General features: G+C 35.3%; 1 protein-coding gene across 3 annotated transcripts in view; it reads left to right on the top strand.

Moving 5' to 3' along the window:
• The first annotated feature begins 549 nt into the window (after nt 1-549).
• Nucleotides 550-15,803, top strand: part of LOC128855495 (endoplasmic reticulum mannosyl-oligosaccharide 1,2-alpha-mannosidase) — a 76,056-nt gene continuing 60,802 nt past the window's right edge. For 2 of the 3 annotated variants that reach the window (XR_008453733.1, XM_054090446.1), the window contains exons 1-6: nt 624-1,025; nt 1,122-1,457; nt 10,156-10,675; nt 10,737-10,885; nt 10,967-11,158; nt 11,219-11,406. Coding sequence is in view for 2 of the 3 variants with exons in the window: in XM_054090446.1 (XP_053946421.1) it covers nt 918-1,025; nt 1,122-1,457; nt 10,156-10,675; nt 10,737-10,885; nt 10,967-11,158; nt 11,219-11,406 (1,493 nt within the window). In the remaining variant the exon portion in view is untranslated. The other variant, XM_054090447.1, reaches the window with a different exon arrangement.

The following is a 15,803-nucleotide window of genomic DNA, read 5'->3' as shown; positions in this document are numbered from 1 at the left end:
TTTTTAACTACTTTGATTATAAAATGGCTACCATTTTCGGCCGATAATTTTCGGGCAAAAGTCAAACGCAAGAACGATGGAATACAAGATTGCCCTTCCGAATTCGCTGCGACGTCATCTCTGCAGATAAACAAACAAAAGAAAGAAATATTACTTGTTTGGGAAGATGAGGGCAAGCGAAAGCAAAATAAACTGCCAAACACAAGAAATTACACGCACACACACACTTTCTTGCCACGGCGTCATCGGCAAAAAACGAAAAGAAAATTTATTTGAAGGTACATATTTTTATAATTCGTGCTCTCACAATTTAGCACGCCGCAATTCCTTCTTGTTAGTTTGTTTATATAAAAATGGCAATATTAACAAGACATTCTCTGAATAACAAGAACAAATATCTTCGCTTCGTTCTGTTTATTCATCTGCTGAGATGATGTCATTTCGTTGTCAAAATCTAGAAAAATAAGGTAGCGATTTACGCAAGGCGCCACCTTTTGTATCCTGTACACTATGTCTTTTCACTGCTATTCTGTACAACTCTGCAGCAAAGAAATTTGTAAAGACAGAAAGCAAATTGTAAAAGCAGTAAGCGAAATTGGTTGCAAAGAAAGGTTTGTGTTTGTCAAATTGTTTATGTGTGTTGTAGACTTAGATGGGATTTCAATAAAAATAGTTTTGTCTTGTTTTAAATTTTTTTATACAGATTGGCCAGCTTGCAAAAGTTAAAAATTGTTCATGCAGGCTAGGTAGTCGCTGCCAATATGCAGATGGTGATAATTTAAGGTTGAAACCAATAAATCGATTTTGTGCACCAGAAAAAGTGAGCAACAACAGCAGTAGTCTGGGACAGAAAGAGTTCGTGTAGTGCTGCGAAAGCCAGCGCTGTGTGAAGATAGTAATAGCAAATCTGCGGAGGTATGGAAAAAAGCGATCACATTTCAGTAACTTTGTCAGGTGCAGGTGTGGGAGGCAGTGAAGAAGACAGTCTCACTGCTAAACAGCCCCAACGACGTAGCTTACGGAGGGTACGTATGCACTTTTTATTTATCAACTTCGAATATTGCACGTCATTACAAATTCTACAACTACAAAATACAACTATATTTCACTATTTTCCACAGTCTTGGAATCAACTGCCTCGTTGTCAGCGAAGCCTTATCATAGTAGCCACATTAGCGGCATGTTTAACATTAGTTCTCGTTTTATATAATGAACAAATTGATGCTCAGAATGGCAGATTAGTTAATATAAATGGCGCTTTTTCGTTCCGGGGCAGTCGGGAGGCGGCTATTGGTTCAGCGCTGGTTCGCAATGAGCCGCTACCTGTCAATGCGCTTAAGAATGGTAACAGCGCGGACGTTGTGAACGGTGTTAATAATATAGATAACAATGTGTTACCCGAAATTGGCCAGCGACCAATGCCGTTGTTACATGATAATGCACCTGAATTCAAAGATGTAAGTATGCATGTGCATAGGTTAATATAAATAAATAGGGGCGTAGCGATGACACTGATAAGTGCATAAAATGTCATATTATCTTATCAAACAGCACTATCAGCAATATCAAATAAGGCTTCAGCGCCAATCAAAAGGGTTTGTACAATTTGAGCAGCATATAAACAAATGTATATAATGTACATAAGCAAACCTCACGTGGTGATGAAAAGTGTTTATTTAATAAACGACAAGTCAATATTTTTAGAGATAAGGTACACAGTTGCTTAAATATTTACTATAGGCTAATAGCTAAATGCAAATGAAGTTATAAAAACAAACTATTTTTTATTTATTTTCTACTCTTCCTTACGCCGCTTTCTAATTACACTTTGTGTTTTTGATTTATTCCATCTGGTTACTTGTTTGTTTGGGCTAATCTCCGTATGGTTACGCCAAAAGCGATGTAAAGTGGAACTGCGATAACTCGTAATCCAAGGGACCAACAAAATATTTCGAGTTATAGGGACTTTTGCAAAACTGAAACTAAATGTAACGACTAAAATCGATTTGTGGTTTCCTAATATTTTAATATGAATAATAAATACGAATAATAGAGCATTTTTGTCAGACGAGTTTTACGAGTTCCAAGTTTGTACAATATTTGTGACTTAGGCATTTCAATATATATTTTAAGGTTCCAGTTGCAATATAAGGTCTTTTCATGTAAAAATTATCCATTAACCCTGTTCCGATGTTCATATGGGTCTGGCCAGACCCATTCGATCTTTAAATGTATGTAGATCTTTTATTTTTAATATCTGAGGCTTCTTAGTCCATGACTTCCTAAAATGTAGTGTGCTAAACACAATGAAGTAGCAAAATTAAGATTTTTGCTATATTTGTTGTAAAAATAATAATTTTAAACTAATTTCGTTAATTAAGCTTTTATTTTTAATATCTGAGGCTTCTTAGTCCATGACTTCCTAAAATGTAGTGTGCTAAACACAATGAAGTAGCAAAATTAATATTTTTGCTATATTTGTTGTAAAAATAATAATTTTAAACTAATTTCGTTAATTAAGCTCACATGGGTCTGTGCATACCCATATAAGCTTCTCATGTAAATTGGTTAACCGTTAGGTGTAAACAACTAAACTGTTAGCGGAGGCAGCGGCAGAGATAATTTTTTAGTTGACATTTGAAAATTAAAGTGAACACGCGTTTTTTAATTAGTGGGAAGTGTTTTTTTAAATAAAATGGAACAAGTAAATATGGATGAAGTTGATGTGATGACGCGTTTGCTTCGTAAGCTAAGTGCAGCAAATTTGAGTCCGGAAGAACGTCAGCGACTTCAGGCACAAATTGAAGAAAGAACGTAGAAGATGATGAATATTTTCCAGATGAAGATGACTTCGGTGAAGCATCAGATATAGAACAGGAAATCGAGCTAGAGGCTGTTCTGGATGAAAACAAGCCCTTCAGGCTTCAACCACAATGGAATCATGCAGCACATCTATTACCCAGGGCCTTATATACAGGTCGAAAGGTGGTAAGATGTGGAATTCAAATCCTCCACCACCTGGAAGCCCTCGTTGTCACAATGTTACAACTTTTACTCGTAAAGGGCCACTGCAAGGAGCGTCACCGAGTCATAAAGCTCTTTTCAAGCTATTGCTGTCTCCTGAAATCGTAAGTATCATTGTGCGGGAAACCAACAGAAAAGCCGTTGAAGCGTTTCGTCTATGGAATGAAAAGCATCCCAGCAATAAACAGCGTTCTTGGGTAATGACTAACGAAGACGAAATGTATGCTTTTTTTGGGATGCTACTTATTGCTGGTGTATTCCACTCGAATTCTCAGCCAGCGAAAGAATTGTGGCCCAGTTACAATATGCCAATTTATAAGGCCACTATGTCATTGAATCGGTTCAAGATCTTAACTACTTTCATCCGTTTCGATAACAGTGGTACTCGTGCTGAGAGGTTGAAGCAAAGCAAATCTGCTGCCCTGGACGATGTATGGCTCATGCTGATGGCCAATTTAGAGAAAGCATACACTCCGGATTGTCATGTAACCGTCGATGAACAGTTATTTCCATATCGTGGGCGCACTCGATTCACCCAATATATTCCGAGTAAGCCGGCAAAATATGGCATGAAAGTGTGGTGGATTTGTGACTCTGTTTCAAACTACCCTTTGAAAGGTATAATTTATACCGGAAAACCACCAGGTGGCCAGCGAGAAACGAATCAAGGTGAACGGGTCGTCATGAAATTGATGGAAAATTATATGGACAGCGGTAAGACTGTTTATGCTCAGAATTTTTTTTCAACATACAACTTGGCAGAAATGTTGATGGATCGTAGAGTGGCTTTCGTCGGTACCGTAAGAAAAAATAAGATCTTCATTCCGCATGAATTGCTTAACCCGAAGCGTGATGTTAAAAGCACTTTATTTTGTTATCACAATAATAATATCGCTCTGTGCTCGTATATGGCAAAGCCGGAAAAGCCAGTAATTATGTTATCCACGGCCCATTACCGTCATTGAAAGGATTCAAGCCAGATCAAATTTTCGACTACAATAAATTTAAAGCGGGGGTAGATACAATGGATTAAATGTTGACTGGCTATTCGTGCAAACGCTCGACAAACCGTTGGCCACTGGCAATGTTTTATAATATGCTTGATATTGCCGGTTTGGTCTCATTCATCATCTATGACGAGCTGAATCCGGCAAAGCAGAGTGATAAGAGGCGCTCATTTACCATTGAATTGGCACGGCAGCTAGTTATCCCCCATATGACGAAACGGGCGATTAACCCATTAGTATGGAGGTTTGCTCATATAAGACAAGCAATGAATCTTTTCAATATCAAGGTGAGTATGAATTATATACACACCTACATATATCTTCGCGAATAAATATATGTGTATGCATGTATTCATATTTAATAATTTAAAATAAATTATTTCGCTACTTTTAGGTACCGGAATCATGTCCATCGACATCAGATGCAGCACAGCAAAAATCATATGCTCAAGTTGCTTCAACACGGTCATCGTGCTACCATTGAGCTGCTTCTTCTTCGAAAAAGCGACGTAAAACTCGTTATAACTGCAGCAAATGTAATCGTCCCATATGTCTTAATGAATATTCCATGCAACTATATATGTAGTTGTAAGCCCAATTGCTCTTCGTAATTAATACTAATCCGTTCAAATAAATAAATAAAATAATTTTTAAAACCGTATTTCTTACATTATTTGAATGGGTCTGGGCAGACCCTTATGATGCACTTGCCGCATCATAAGGCACCGAACATCGGAGGGTTAACTTACCAGTAACTTAATTTTCGATAACTCGCTCTCAAAGAGAAAAATATCAAAAAAAGTACATGCACGTAAAACCAGTAACAATTTGCAAGTTTTACGCACAGCCGATTAAATTGTTGGGGAAAAATCACACAAAGTACACAATATTTTTAATTTAGCGAGCTCATATTGAATTAAAAAATAAAATAAAGCAAATAAAATGCAAAATAACGAGCTTATGATTTCATTTTGTCCACAATAATTTGTTCCACTTCATCCTCGCTGTCAGATGAAGAAAATTCCATTAGCAATTGTTTTGTAGTTGCAATCACAGCTTTGTTCATATTTTAATTGCTACCGTCTATGCATGTATGTATGTATATAGAAATATTGCTAAATTAGTTAATAACCAAGATGTACAAGCATAAAACACAAAAGATACCTCCGGTGGTTCAGAAGTAGATAACTTTACAACATTGGCTGATTGCTATTTAATATATGACTTCGAATCAATTTTATCTCCTCCCCCCTCAAAATGAAATGTCATTTTGCTCGCTCACTTTCCTCTACTTTGCAAGTTTTTTGGATACATAAACACCAAAACTTGATAAATTGTTGGGTTAGGTTATACTGGCTGACCGAAGCCAGGCATACATCATTTTGGCCCATAGTTAATTTGTAACAATTGTTAGAAATTATTTGCTTCATGAACAGACCTATCAACTTTAGATGACTTATTTTTCTTTTTAATATTAAATGTGATACTGTAGTTTGAAAGCATTTGAAAGATTTTATTTTTCCAGAAAACAGTACGAGTATTATGCACTTTTGTTTTCATTACAGAAGATCAATTACGCTTTCAAAACTCTAAGGAAACATAACTAAATATCACTTAAAAACACTACATATTTCTTTAAATATGGAATTCGCCAATTAATAAAAAGTGCACGAAAAAATAACCTCGCAGCTATGGTTAGCAATTTACTTTGAAAGAAGACTGCGACTTTATTTGCATGTTAGCGCATGTCAAAAATTTACAATTTAATAATATGTATTAATTCATAGTGTAAAATTATATATAAACAGAAATCAAATTACAAACATTGGGTCACTTTGCTGCCACCTTTTGTGTGGTCGAGGTGGTTTGAAGGGACAAGCCCGCGAGCCACGCTGCCTGGGTGGTTGAAAAGCATTCATTTTCAAACTACATCTTCACTTCACGTGCTTGTGTTGAAATATCCGAAATAATCATATGATAGGCAGAAAGAAACAATGCTTTTATCTTTGACAACACTTCATTAAACGCATTGGTTTCATACAAGACATTTTTTGATAAGCTTCAAAACGCTTTACTTTAAAGTCACAGGCAATGTAATTCCTATCTAATACTATGCTATTAACCTGACCCAATTTTGAAAGTGGCCTAAGTCATGTGTTTCTTGTTACGAGATAATTAACCCGTTCGCGGACGTGAATGCTATAGAATTCAAATTTTAAAGCTAAGTTTTGTTCATTTAATTTCATGTATCTTTAAGTTTTCGTAATTAATATACATTTCAAAGTAATGACCACTTGATTCATTTCATAGAACAGTTAAAATACGATGTCCTGACTACTCTTATAATATTATATATGTATAATCAGATTTGTCATATTACAACTATTTAGTTTCAAAAATAATTGCCTGTCTATTTTTGCAGCTCCCTGAAATTTTTAGGGGTGTTAAGTGTTTGTCTTTGAGTTAATTAAAAAATATTGTCTCTTGAGATATATGTTTTTGCGGCTTTTTTTGGTCTTGCATATTGAAAATTTATTATATTATGAGTCTTAAGTTTTGTACTGGCACAAAAAAGCATTTTTTAGGCTTTAAATTACTTAGGCTATTTGCAAAATCAACTAAATAACCAGTATACAAATTCTGCAAAGCAATAAAATATGAACTATATGAAAACACAGACAAATTTTAAAAGTAATTCATTTTTCATTGCTCATGCGAATTAATTTAGTGCACTAAATAAATTCCATATAACAACAAAACAGCCAACACAATCTAGTAATTCTTCACATCAGTTGCGTTTTTAGCTAGAAAAGGTAGCAACTCCTTTTCTCGTGTTCCTTATTAGTGTTGGTGTAGTGTTTTTTTTTGTTTATACAATTTTCATAAATAAAAATAAATGACTTTCGCATACTGTTTAAATAGTAAACTCTGTCAACAGCCACATTTTCGATAATTACGCAAAAAATTTAGTGAACATAATTAGGTTAAGGGGTTATATGAGGGGTGCCTTTTATATGTCGGGATTAGAGAACAAAAACAAATTTTAATCATTGAAAATCACTTTATTGTTTTTCAAAATATTCTCCATGAAGATCTATACACTTTTGCATGCGTTTTAACCAATTGTCGAAGCACTTTTGCCCACTCTGAATGAGGTACCTCCAAAACATGCATTCTGAATGCCGCAACCGCTTCTACAGGAGTCGAAAAACGTTGACCTCTCAGTTTGTTTTTTACGTACGGGAATAAAAAGAAGTCATTCGGTGCCAAGTCAGGACTATACGGCGGATGACCCATTAATTCGATGTTTTGGGTGCTCAAAAATGTAGTTGTTTGAGCCGATGTGTGAGAGCTCGCATTGTCCTGGTGAAGAGTGATCCGTCTTTGGCGATTGGTTTTCCTAATTTCTTGGAAGACAACTGGCAAACAAATGGTTGTGTACCACTCAGAATTTACTGTTCTGCGTTGTTCTAGTGGTACGGTTGCGACATGTCTAGTTTTTCCGAAAAAACAGGCGACCATTTGCTTGGAAGTGCTTCGTGCGCGAACAACTTTTGTTGGATTTGGCTCATCTTGAAACACCCATACTACACCCCAGTCGACTGCTGTTTACTTTCGGGCTCATACGCGTAAATCCATGATTCATCACCTGTCACGATGTCATAGACGTGTTTCGAAGCCCCGCGATCGTATTTTTTGAGCATTTCCTTCGACCAATCGACACGAGCCTTTTTTTGAGCGATTGACAAATTGTGTGGGATCCAACGCGAACAAATTTTTTTGACAGTCAAATGTGACAGTTCAAAATGCAATATTGAATGTATGCTGGTCCCACTAATGCCTAAGATTGTCTCAATCTCATGATAGGTCACATGACGATCTTGCAATATCAGTTCGCGCACAGCATCAATGGTTTTCGGAACAACAACTGATTTTGGACGACCTTCATGAAATTCGTCTTGGAGTGAACTACGACCACGATTGAATTCACCATACCATCGATAAACACTGGTCCTTGATGGAGTTTCATCGCCAAAAAATGAATTAAGTTCATCCATGCAATGTTGCTGAGTTAATCCACGTCGAAAGTTGTAAAAAATAATCGCACGAAAATGTTCATGATTTAATTCCATTTTTGGACCGAGAGGAATCTTTTAAGTTACTGTAAACAACACAAATAGCGCTGGTATTTCAAAACGTTCTGAGTACGTAAAAGCCAAAAAATGTCAAACTTTGCGATACAGCTGTCAGTTGCCAGATTGCAACACCAGGGTTGCCAAATCCCGAAATATAAAAGGCACCCCTCGTATACAGTTAGAGAAAGCCGAAAAAAGCGAGTTTTCCAGAATTTTTTCTGAGAAAACTTTTAAGTTTATTGATCTATAAATTTGCACACATATTATGTTAACTTTTAACTGTATTTCAAGACTTAGTATCAGTAAAAATATTTATTTGGAAAGGAGCTACAGCTGATCTCCGGGGGCTTCTCTCACACAGACTGAACTGGATCCTCTAAAATTAAAAAACCAAACAGATTTCGTTAAAATAATGTAAAATCTAGTAATTAATCGATGGAATAAGCAAAATACATTTTTTGACAAAATGGCGGTTTCTAAAAAAAATCGATTTTTGACCAAAATTTCGGCCTTAAATTGTTTATAAAAAAAAATTTATCGGTGAGAAAAAATCTTCAATTAATTATGCCGTTTGGTTTAGCCGTTTTCGAGTAATATTGGTCACCGACTTTGAAAACACCATATTCACCGGAACGATATTAAATTGTATTAAATATTTGTACATTTAGAAAAAATATAAAAAAAAAACAATTTTCCCAGAAAAATTTGAAATCAACGTTCGAGTGCTCCTCTGGCAGTTTAGGATTACTACCCATTGTCTGCTCGCTATAAAATACTACTCCTTCAAATCTCCTTAGCGAGTGATAAAAAGATACTGTAGATTAAAAGAAAATATTTTTTTTCTTAAATTTATTTGTTGAATTAGTTTTTTTACGATTTCTCAAAGCATCTGCAAAAGGTACTTAGTTATTCTAATTGATTAAAGTAGGCTACAGACGACGAACACACTAGCGAGCATGCTCGCTGTCGTTTGCCACTGACGGTGAACCGCTCATATGTGATTTTGTTCTGATCACGTAAAGAGGGATAGTAAAAACGCGGATGATGCGATTGCAATGTTTGTTATTTATGCTTAATCAGAAAGAAAAAGGGAAAGAGAGCAAAAGCAAAACGCAGAAAAGTATGGCAAAAGATTGGCTAATAGAAGAAGAAGAGAGATGCCATGTAAAGTTCGTCTTGATTTGTCGGTATGGACGTGGAGACTTATAAGTATTTTATACATTCTGGAATTGGTAATGCCTAAAATTGTTAAAAAAAAAAAATACGATAACAATTATCGTTAAATTGTAAGGCGTTACTTCTCTTCTGCGAAAAGGGGGTTGAGACAGGGCAAATGTGTACCAGGAGGATGTCTTAGAAGGCGTGGTGAAGCACTTGAGCAGTACTCTCTTTAATGGACAGCGGTGTATTTTGCAAAAAGATTCCGCTCCAGTCCATGAGGCAAAAACCACCCACATCTGAATCCATTGGAGTACAGTTTGCGGTCAGAATTGAAGAACATGGCCTGTCGACCTCCTCACAGAAATTTAGAGAGTCTCAAACAACATTTGGTGCGAGCAGCGATGTCAACATCCATGGATCTCGTGCGTGCTGCATTAGCTGAATGGCCTCATTTGAAGGCGTGTAAAATAAATAGTGACCATTTCGAATGAAAATTAAAATTTTTTTTTTTTTAATATTCACATGATTAAATAAAACTAACTTAATAAAAAAAATCATAATAATTAAATATAACGGACTTAACTTGTAATAGAATTTAAATATAAATAGAATAAATTTATAACTCTGAAATCATGTCGGAAGGGGTATTTTTTATTTTTTGTTTTGGAAGCTCTCACTTTTGGCTTTATGTTGTCTAGTACTTCTTGCATATGAATGAAAATATATCTAAACATATAGAATATCAATTTTGTATTTTTGATCAATCCCATGATTTATTTTCTAAAAAAAATATTTTAATATTTTTTGTTTAAATTCTTATGTTGTAGATTAACGTGCTCGATTTACCCAATCGTGTTCAAAAAACTGGTGATGGCATCGATAGTGGCGCAGAATTATTAAAAAATCAGAAGTCAAACTTTTTGCAGGGTCCCTTAGCTGATGTCCCAAATAAAATAAGTATACAAGAGATTAACCTTAATGACAATCGCATTGAAAGTCCCGCCGTTGATGCTCAATCGGGCGTTGAAGATGATGATCGTGCTGCTTTGGAAGCGGCCGTGCTAAATCCGCGTGCGGTTCCCGGCACCGATAACATTTTAATTGCCGACTATGCCGATAAATTGGATAGTTCTACGTTGGCACAAAAACAACATTTCCACGGCGCCACAAATGAGCGCCAGACTGCTGTTGTTGCAGCTTTCAAACACTCCTGGAATGGTTATAAAAAGTATGCTTGGGGTCATGACAATTTGAAGCCGTTATCACAGGGCTCGCACGATTGGTTCGGCTTGGGTTTGACCATCGTCGACTCTTTGGACACCATGTACATAATGGGCTTAGAGGATGGTAGGTGGTCAACATTATTATTATTTTGAAAAATTGAATCCTTTGTATTTTATTTTCACAGAATTCAATGAAGGACGTGAGTGGGTCAGCAATTTTCTTACATTTGACATCAATCGCGATGTGAATCTGTTTGAGGTGACAATTCGTGTGCTGGGTGGCTTATTGTCGGCTTATCATTTGAGTGGTGACAAAATGTTCCTAATCAAATCGGTGAGTGCTTGAACGCGATATATGTTTATGTGTGTGCGTTTATGTACTCAACTCTCATGCATTTTATGATTTTGACAACAGATCGAATTGGGCAATCGTATGTTGCCGTGTTTTCTCTCCGCTTCTGGCATACCATATTCGGATGTGAATCTTGCTTCAATGTCTGCACATTCGCCCAAATGGTCTCCGGACAGTTCGACCAGCGAGGTTACTACCATACAATTGGAATTTCGTGATCTTAGTCGTTCTTCCCAAATACCTATTTACGAAAAAGTATGCACACAAACTTAAAACTGATAGAAATAATAGTTGCTATCGCTATTTCCGTTACAGGTATCCCATGCAGTCAACAAGAAGGTACATACGCTGGAGAAAACCAGTGGTTTAGTACCAATATTTATAAATGCCAACACAGGCACGTTTAGAAATTACGCTACAATTTCATTGGGCGCACGTGGCGATTCCTATTATGAATACCTTTTGAAACAGTGGCTACAGACTGGACGAAAACCAGATGATTTGTAAGTATGGAAAGCGTTAAAAACGTGTGTAATATCGTTGCTACAGCACAAGTTTTTCAACGAAAACTGCATGAAACGATGGTTTCTACGAGTAGTATATATCGGGGGTTTTTTTAAGAGCTTGAGAACTTACAACGCTAATACGAAACAGAAATATTGTTGGAAGAATTTTTTGTTTTATAAACTGGTAGATCATTTCATGTCATTTATGTTCTGAGTATCATATCTGGCATATGTCCGCCGTGGCTACGAGCTACATAGTCCATTTGATCAGTCCAATTTTTGGGTACTTTTTCCCATAAATCTGACCGCATGGCGTCAATGGTGGGTTGAATATTGCAATAAATCGTTTGTTAAGCGCGCTGTATGGCAAGTTGCGCCATCTTGTTGGAACTAGATGCCGTCGATGTTTAGCTAATTAATTTTTGGAAACAAAAATTCTGTTAGCAGGGCTCGATAGCGCTTGCCATTTACCATAATGGCAGCTCCTTCCTCATTTCGAAAGAAATAAGGGCCGATGATCCGCCAGCGTGTAAATCGTACGTAGAATGGACGAAGTGATGTATGAACTTCGCGAAGAGATTTATTTTTTTCAAAGCAAATTTCCACTATTTGGAAGCGTTGTTATAACGTTAAATGATTAACGATAATTTGCCAAACTTTACTAAACAGAAATGTTAACACAGTTTGCTATTATCATGACCTGTGCATTTTCAAACCATAGTTATCGATATTGATAGTTCTCATGCGGCTAAACAACCACCCGATACCTCATTATTTCTATATACTAAGATTTATTCACGTAACACAACCCATAGAATAGATCTTATAGCCTAGACAGACGGCGTAGTTAATCGAGATTACCGGCGCAGTTAATCTGATGAAAATAGTAATGTGACAGATGGTTGTTACGTGGATTAGTAAACAGCTGATATGTTTTTTGGATAGTTTTGTCAGTAAAAGACGGATCGCAGGCGACAATTACGGGTATTAGCTGCCATTTTGTTCCTTTCTACATGTCATCTGAAATTGGAAAATCACATTTTTAAATTTAAAAATAAAACAAAAATGCTATAAAATACTTAAAAATATGTGCTCATCACATTTTCCAGAATTTTAATGATTCAATAATTGTTTTCAGCCTTTCTTGTTCTTCGCTTGAAAAGTTTCATTATTTTTCATTCACATAATATATTAACTGTCCTTTTTCGGCAATGTTGCCATCGATCGTTTTATTCTAATCTACTTCAATTATGAGAACTAAGTCTAGTTGTCAATCCGCATTAGTTGCTCTTATTTTCTGAGATAAATCCGAATTAAGTCGTTAATCTCGATTAACACCATCGTCTGTCTAGTCTATTGCTGTTTTAAATAGATTTTCTTTAGTCTTACATATTTGTTCTTCAGTCTTAAGGAATATGTGCTCAACTCTAACGGTTAAGGGGTTATATACAGTTAGAGGGCCGAAAAAAAGCGAATTTTTCAGAATTTTTTCTGAAAAAACTTTTAAATTCATTAGTCATATATTATGTTATCTTTTTGCTGTATTTTAAGACTTAGTATTAGTAAAAATATTTATTTGGAAAGGAGCTACAGCAGATCTCCGGAAGCTCCTCTCAAAAAAGACGGTTTGCGGTGCCCACTATATCTCTGAACTGGATCCTCTGAAATTAAAAAACCAACAGATTTCGTTAAAGTAGTGATGGGCAAACTCAGCACATTTGCACTGTGCAGCAGCGTGTGCTTCTGCGTGCGTAAAAGTGCTAGGTGAAGGGGGATAACAAAGCACAGGGAAGAAACAGAAAAATTGAGCGAGTTGTGTCTGTGTTTGTACCCTGAATGAGAGAGCAATTGTTCTTGAATTCTTACCAGGGATGCCAACTTTAACTTCATATCAACAAATTTCTAAAAAAATAGGTTTTTTTGGTACATTTTTCTTCAATAACTAAATTTAATACATATTACACTTTCTATTATAATAATGAATTAAGAGAATGAACAACAATAAACAAGCAATTAAACATTTCAAAAGTTCGCGTAGTACTGTTTTTTAATTGCTAGATGTAAAGAAGATTAAAGCCTCTGAAAATATTTAATTTGAGATTAAATTAAAATCTTACATATTGGAAAGCAATGTCAGTTAAATCTTCAATAATATTGATCACGGCATATACTGACGAATCTGTAAATTATTCACACTTATGTTATGATTACTTAAATGGTTTTTGAGATCGGATATATTTTTTTAAATTGAGCTAAGATATCCAGAAAATCAATTTTTTAGCAAATTACTTTATAAAACTGCAAACTCTCTTCAGCTACCGAAGTTTGTCGAATTTTTCAGAATTTTTAGCTACTGAATGATACCATTTTTTCTTTTATTTTTCACAAAAAGTGGATTGATAACTAATTTCGCCCATCTAAATCCAATACACTCTTATATGCACAACTGCAAATAAAAATAAACAACTATGAGTATACACTTATGTATATAAATTATGAATAATAAAATCAACAATACCCAGAATTGATTCCCACATTTAACAACTGCGGCAACTCTTACTCATAAGTTTTGACATTTCATAAATAAAATTAGTTTTTTCGTGATTTCTTCATTTTTCGACGATATTTTTTGAGACCGTAAGTTACATATTATTGTCGCATAAAAAACCACTAATATTAAGTGTATTTGTATGGTGTGGATGCAGTGAAAGTGCTGAAAATTCTATTTAAAAATTTGAAACGGCGAACGTCAAAACAAAGTGCACAGTGTTCAACTGCCGACAAAAACCTAAATTTATTTCTAATGTGTAATATATTACTCTGTTTTAACTTTTAATTTAGATATACAAAGTTAAATAAAATATTAAATATAAAACATTTGGTTCAGCGAAGTGGAGTGTAACTTTTTTATGCAAATATGTAGACGGAGAATCACAATGCCTTGTATGTGAAAAACGTGTAGTGTGTAAGGTTTTTAACATAAAGAGACATTATGAGCTGCACAGGAGTGATTATGATGAATATGTAGGAAAAGAAAGGAAAAGTATATACAAATCCTTAAGTCTAAACGAAGAGCCCGATTCGATGTGCCAAATTACAGAAGGTCGGAAAAATTGAAATTATTAAAATTTTTTTTTTTAATTTCTTAGGAAAGCGAAGATTACGATGTAGATGCAAAGCGTGCAACTTATGAAATCGCGTTAAACCTTGTTCGTGAGAATCGTGCATTTCCGGATGGCGAATTGGTGAAGTTTTGTATATTAAAAGCAGTAGGATTTTTGTCCCCTTATCTCGTAGAACTATAAGCAGACGGGTAGATGAAATGGCGGAAATTACAGAATCGCAGTTAAAAGAGCGTATAAAATCATTCACAGCGATTTCATTGGCAATTGACAAAAGTACAGATATATCCGACATAGCCCAATTAGCGATTTTTATCCGAGGAGTTGATGCCCACCTAAATATATGTGAAGAACTTTTGGACATTATTCCAGTGACAGGGACGACTAAAGGTGAAGATTTATTTCAATGTGTTAATGAATGTACTGAACGCAAGGGTGTATCATGGCGAAAAGTAGTTTGCGTTGCCACCGATGGTGCGAAATCCATGAGCGGATGCAAACAAATTTCTCTAATCATTTTTGTGTACTTTGTCATACTGTGCGCATTGCCATATGCGTGTGATTTGAATTTGAGAGCAACTAAGTATTCACCAAGAATACCCACTCTGCTATGATAATTTCCTCAATGTTTTTTGAAAAAATCCTCTATTTTTTAATGGAAACATGTATAAATTGTCCTTTTTAACAACATTATATGTATAAAATGCGTTGTTTTAATAAAACATGGCTGGTTGAGATTACTGTTTGCTGTTAAGACCAGCACTTCTTTAAAAAAATGCACTAACATAAAAACATACGATATACATACATACATACTTATATGTAAACGAAGACAATTTTTCCATTCAGAAAAATATACACCGATTTTTCAGTACAAATTTTTCTCCACATAGCTTAGCAACTGTGAAACTTTGACATGCGAATGTTCAAACTTCTTGATTATAAAATCGCCTATGCTTCTTGGTTACAAAAATTATAAAAGTAAATAAAATAGAAATTTGCAAAGATGATGTTAATATTCAAAGAAGCGTATCCAATAAAAAAAAACCAGAAGCATTTTATTATTTCATATGAACGATCAACACTTCGAAATCCGTTAACATGGAATGAAGTCCCCTTATCTGGTAACTTTGCTGTTGGCAAAGCTTCACTCTCTTTTTTCAAACACATATGCGTTGCTCAGAAGTGATTAATATACGTACACGCCTATTGCTTACCCTTCTAATGTAAGTTTGTCGCCCCCCCCATCTAGCACTTTGCTAGCACGCTCTG

This window comes from Anastrepha ludens, chromosome 2 (genome assembly GCF_028408465.1).
Source record: "Anastrepha ludens isolate Willacy chromosome 2, idAnaLude1.1, whole genome shotgun sequence".
In the NCBI taxonomy this organism is placed as follows: domain Eukaryota; kingdom Metazoa; phylum Arthropoda; class Insecta; order Diptera; family Tephritidae; genus Anastrepha; species Anastrepha ludens.
Note: the sequence above shows the minus strand (reverse complement) of the source record. Positions and strands in the feature narration are given on the sequence as shown.